The sequence below is a fragment of the Solanum verrucosum genome, unplaced genomic scaffold (genome assembly GCF_900185275.1).
Source record: "Solanum verrucosum unplaced genomic scaffold, falcon-dt-bn FXZP01000252.1, whole genome shotgun sequence".
Lineage (NCBI taxonomy): Eukaryota > Viridiplantae > Streptophyta > Magnoliopsida > Solanales > Solanaceae > Solanum > Solanum verrucosum.
This window is the reverse complement of record NW_026019988.1, coordinates 987535-993360: the sequence shown is the minus strand read 5'-3', so window position 1 is coordinate 993360 and position 5826 is coordinate 987535. Positions and strand designations below refer to the sequence as shown.

The following is a 5826-nucleotide window of genomic DNA, read 5'->3' as shown; positions in this document are numbered from 1 at the left end:
GAGCCTTAGCAACCTCACATTCCCTCCATGACTCTCTTTTTTTCTGCTTTTCGAAACGATATTTGATTGGATACAAAATTTAATAATTTAAAAATAAATTATTTATAATTTTCAATTTATTGTAATCATTTTTGTGGTTGTAAAACTTTATAATTAAGAGTAAAACTAAAAGATTAAAGTAATTTATTTTTTAATATGATAAAAAGAAACGAGTATAACGTAAAATGTAATTGAGGGAGTAATTATTTTCAATTTATCGAATATTGATATAAATGCTAGTACTTATTTTCTAAAATGTCAAATATATTTGAAAATGTTAACTTTATGTTAAAATCATAATCTTATTAGTAGAATAATTTCTAAATATTTTAGGATGTTTTAAAATTAAAAGTGATATTTTATATTTTTATTTTTTTAAAGTTTTAGGGGAAAGGGCAACAATGATTTTTTGAGTGGCGGGAAACAGTCATAAGTAGTTAGTTAAATTAGTTTTTGTAAATACATGATTGAATCATGTTATAGAAAAAGAATGGTAATTATGGTGTTGATTAATTTTCATGTATTATCATTTGAATGTTAATACCATCCGCAAATAATGTAATGAAATAGTTAGAATCTCTACACTTTTATTTAGAATTTTAAGGTTCGAGTTTCAAAATGATAGAAGACAAACTGATGAAAAGAGTCAAGGAGAGTGCACATGAAGTCTTAGGCAAATTCCTCATATGAAAGGTAGTGAAAAGTGAAAATGAAAAACTGGGCATAAATTCACATGGTACATATACTTTTGAATTCGACTTTGACGATAGCGTAGCCCCAAGGAAAAAGTTCGTGAAGACTGTTAAAGTGGGTAAATGTCTCACATTAGTTGCAGAATGAACTGGTAATCTCCTTATATGAACTTGAACAATTTTCCCCTCATGAGCTAGCTTTTAGGGTTGAGTTAAGACCAGATATCATATCTTTATATGCTATCAGAGTCAGGTCCATCCTCGTTTAGACTCTCGGTCCATGCTCCAATTGAGTTTGGGTGTGAAGGGGGTGTTAGAGTGAGTAAAAATCTCACATTGGTTAGAAAATAGAATAATGATTTCCTTATTTGAACTTGAGCAATCCTCCCCTCACAAGCTAACTTTAAGGTTGAGTTAAACTCAAGTATCATATCTTTACAAAAGCATGTAGTGCTAAAGCTAGCGAGACAATATGTGTCATGAAGTTGGATAAAACAAAAAGCCTAGAAGTAGAATTAAAGCTATAGTTAGAGTTCTATAAAATGCTAAATACTTAAGACTGTCCCTCATTAAGAATAACAGCAGACTTTCTGCCAAAAATAATAATTTATAAATGCCAATGCATTTAATGGAAGTTAGTTCCCTTCACTAAATTCTGCAATTACTCTGTACATATTGGAATAGTTAAATTTCTTCTCTAAATTAATTAACTACCAACAGAAATTTCCAAAAAAAATTCAAAAAATCAAAAAAAACAGCTGGTGTTATGCAAGTCCTGACCCTAAATAACTAAATTAGATCAATTAATAGCCAAGCGATCTGATTAGATGTGTGGGACAGAAGATTTGTAATACCTGCTAGAGAGACTATAAAATGAAATAGAAAGAGTCTAAATTGATCCCCTTTTCTTTATCGCTTCCCACAAGTCGCGATAGTGTCACTAAGTAGCCTGTCTATCCTCTCTCTATGAGAGTGAGGACGAAGACACTCGCTTTCAAAGACTCATTTCAGTAAAAATTCTGATAACATCACTCATAATATCGCTTATTTTTTCTCCTTGTCTTTCTTCATAATAATAAGTAACGTAAGAGAACAAAAAAAAGTAAAAAAGATATTACAAGTTCAACACTAAGATCAAAATATTATTTAACAAATTGTATTATGAACAAAATATTACAAAACCTCTCCAAAAAATACAAAAAATATATATAAACCTAGGATATTTTTTCTTTTTCTTTTTTCTTTTTTCTTTTTTCTTTTGACTACTAACAATCACTATAAGCTATAGAATCCAAAGGAGTAGAACATAAATACTTCTTAAAAACATAACTAATATCCAAATTACTATTCCCACGCCTAACAATAGGAAATTTCGAAATAGAAAGTGAACTCGAACCCGATTTCGAGTTCAAGTTCATCAACCCGGTGAGTGAACTCAGTTCATGAGTTGACTCACCCGATACGATCAAATTCACATTCTTCAACACAAACTCATTCGAAACGAGTTGGTTGAACAATGTTGACTCGGACACCAAGTTTCTCTTCTTATGTTGCGTTATAGCTCGAACGATTTCCGTTAACATCGCGTTCGCCAATCGTCTCACTCCACGTACCCCACCGAATACAAACCCCGAGTTAACGGGTTTTTTATCCGAATTCTTTTTTCGAGTAGGTAATGTGGTTAGTATAACGGACTCCGGACTACCATTCTTGAGTTGGCTAAGTGAGTCACCAAGTACGAGATGTTCCTTTACGTCTACTAAAAGGACATGCTTGTAATTTCTCCGTACCCGACCCAATACCATCGGGTAACAAGCCCATCTTCTTAAACTCATTGGAACATGATCCAAGAACCCGGATAACGAGTTCTCCGGGTCAAGTTCACCCATATCAAAACCCACCACCGAGCCATAACTCAACCGAGTTAGAGTTAACTCGGTTGAGTTACCAAAATCCTCATAAACCCGGATTTTCTTACCCCAAATGGGTTCTCCACTTTCTTTCTCTTTCTTACTTGAAATCACGAACTGGGTCGGGTCAAAACTTGAATTCATAAATCGGGTCGGGTCAGAACTTGAGTTATAATTCTTCTTCTTTTCCTCCTTATTGTATTTGTAGTAGCCATTGATGAGCTTCAAAAAGGACTTGTTCTCTTCAATAATGGCGTGATCAAATGAGCTCGATTTCGATGAAAATACGAACAATATATCTGACTTTGAAGTGATTCCGGATCTGTGCAGTAGTCTGAGGAACATTTTCAGCTCGATCTCCGTTACGGATTCGATTACATGAGCTACGATTAGGTCATTCATAGCCCTTGTTCCTCTTCGATACAACGAACCCATACCTTGCAATGCAGGTGGGAAAATCAATTTCTCTTGGAATTTAAGATTTGGGGGTTTTCGTTTTTGATTTAACGAATTTGCGGGTTCGAAAGTTGAGAGAGTGAAGAGTAAAAGAGTGAAGAAAATCAATAATACGCAAATTGAAATTGTGGATTGTGCTTTTGAGATGAGATGAGATGAACTGGAACGATTACGAATTGCATTAATCGATTTGAATGAAAATGAAGGCAACAATGAAGAAGATGAAGACGAAGAAGAAGAATTTTTGAAAGAGAAATTGGGGTTTTTCTCTTCTTCTTCTGGGAAGAAAATGAAGAGAAAACCCATTCCCCAGTTTTCACTATTATTGGTGTTGTTTACTTCGGATTTTGGTGTAAATCCCACACCCATACTATCACTTTCTCTCTCTAGATTTCTCTTTTTCTCTCTCTTTAAGTAGCTTTCAATCTTCCACCTCCATGTATATATATATGGAAGTTATGTGTATGAAGTTTCTCTATTGTCTCTTTCTACAATGGTGTAATTAGTGATGGAAATGAATGTAGGGACTTGTAGGTATGATATTTATGGGATTCAGAATTTGAAGTTTATAAGATTTTTAGATTAATATTACTCCAATTAGAATAGGATTCAAAATTTAGAGTCCATAGATTTTTTTGATTTATTTTGATTCAAGTTATATTTAGAATTTGATATCAATAATTTCTAGATTGATTTCGATTAGAGTAAGATTCAGAATTAAAAGTAAAGTTGATTTTATAATTAGTAGTTTTTAGATTTCTTAATTAATTTTGATCAGAGTCGGAATCATAATTTAAAATTTGTAGGTTACTAGATTAATTTTGATTGAAGTTGAATTTAGAATTTGAAATCGGTAAATTTCTTGATTAATTTTGATGAGAGTCGAATTAAAATTTTAAAGTTTATAAGTTTCTAAGTCAATTTCAAGGAGACTCGAAATCATAATTTAGAGTCTATAGGTTTTTGGATTAATTTCTATCAAAGTTGAATTCAGAGTTTGAAGTTTATATATATTTTTAAATTAATTTTGATCAACCTAAATTCAGAATTTCAAATTAATCTTAGATTAATATTAAATAATAAAAAATTTACTGTTATATAATTTTAAAATATTTTTATTTATGTTTTAAAAATTTATATATAAAATTTTGAACAAAAACTATCAAATTTTCCAATTCATGCCTTACTTTTGTAGGGATCTATTAGGTTAATAAAATTTCTTTTCCACTAAAAGTAACATATTCTATAAAGTTTTGGTCATATTCCAATTTAAATATGGTAAGAATCATAAAATTAATCAATAAAAGTAACTTGGATGTTGTTTTATATGAGATAACGAATTAAATTATTTGACATGATATCAAATAGTTCAAAGATTCTAAATTCGATCCTTACTGTCATCTATATATCAATAAAATATTTGTATGTAATCCACATGTTAAAATTACTTCTTTAACAAAAAAAAAATATTTTCCCCCTAAATTGTTGCTAAAAATTTCATTTGACTTTTGAAGTGACAATTTTGGACATATAAGTTTAAAAAAACAATATTCTTATTTCAAAATCAAAATTAACATTTTATTGAAAAAATAATTTGTCAAATTAAAATTTTAAAAAGGACAATTGTTGTAATAATGAGTAAACGGTGGGGTTACTATAAAAGCGTCGGTGGGCAGAAGGGGCAGATTTTAATAAATGAGAAAAATATGTGTATTAATATTAATGAGTCCTAAATATAGAGGGGCTACCCTATAGTTTGTTGACAAATTAAAAATAGTTTTTAATTATTATACATTATTATAGTACTATTTCTACTTCTGCTGCTTTAAATTCTATCAAAAGATTTACATGTTGTTATTGGTCAATTTAATTTATATGACACGAAATTAATTTGAATTCTAAAGTGAATATTGAATAATGGATAAAAAAGAACTTATGTTTCCATATGTTGTCCTTATTTATTGATACTCGTTATATGAAAAATATACAAGTAGTAAATTCTCAGGTTGAAATATTGATATTGAGAATAATGAGCCTTTTGGTGAAAAGAGTGTTAAAATTGTGGATTAGATGTAAATTTGATACGTAAAATGTTCAGATATAGAATTCTCCCATTAACGCATGCCCAAAGGGAGAAACAATCAAGTTTAAATTAAGAATGGATGTGTACTTGTTTATTGGATATCAAAGAGTCATTAATAAAATTAAATTTTTTACTGACATTAGTTAATTGTCATTGGATCTAATGATGTTTTAGAATTTAATGACATTTGCAAAGAGTATTCAATGTCACTTAAAAAAAACATATTTAGCGACAATTAAGTTATTACTGTCAATTAATTACAACAAAAATAAATGAGTCATTCAAAAGTTTAGATATTTAAGAACATTTAATTTATGCATCAGAATTGTTGTTCCCTTACATTTAAATAATAGAAGAAATGTTAATAGCTAGAGAATTATTTCAAGTATTTGTTTCTACCTAACATTATGATAACACTTCTTTCAAATCGAGGATCTACTCAAAAACAACATCTCTATCATCATAAAAATAAAAATAAAATCTTGCATACATCATGTTTTTCATATTTAATCGCGAAATTATACGTGATTTGTTATTGTTGTTTCTACTTAATTTTTTTTTCCAAAGAGATCCACAATGTATGTGAGAGTCAAACTGAACCTCCCATTATAGTCTTTGTCCCAATAAAGCATTTGTTTTTTTATTA

At 29.7% G+C, this 5826-nt stretch overlaps 1 protein-coding gene across 1 annotated transcript; it reads right to left on the bottom strand.

Moving 5' to 3' along the window:
- Positions 1-1980: 1980 nt before the first annotated feature.
- LOC125818684 (uncharacterized) lies at positions 1981-3466 on the bottom strand. Its single transcript, XM_049498198.1, has one exon. The coding sequence runs from the start codon at positions 3464-3466 to the stop codon at positions 1997-1999; it is 1470 nt and encodes a 489-aa protein (XP_049354155.1). The 3' UTR covers positions 1981-1996.
- Between the last annotated feature and the right edge of the window lie 2360 nt (positions 3467-5826).

Excerpts from the sequence above, each read along its gene's own strand:
- LOC125818684 (XM_049498198.1), bottom strand. The coding sequence starts at position 3,466 with ATGGGTGTGGGATTTACACCAAAATCCGAAGTAAACAACACCAATAAT.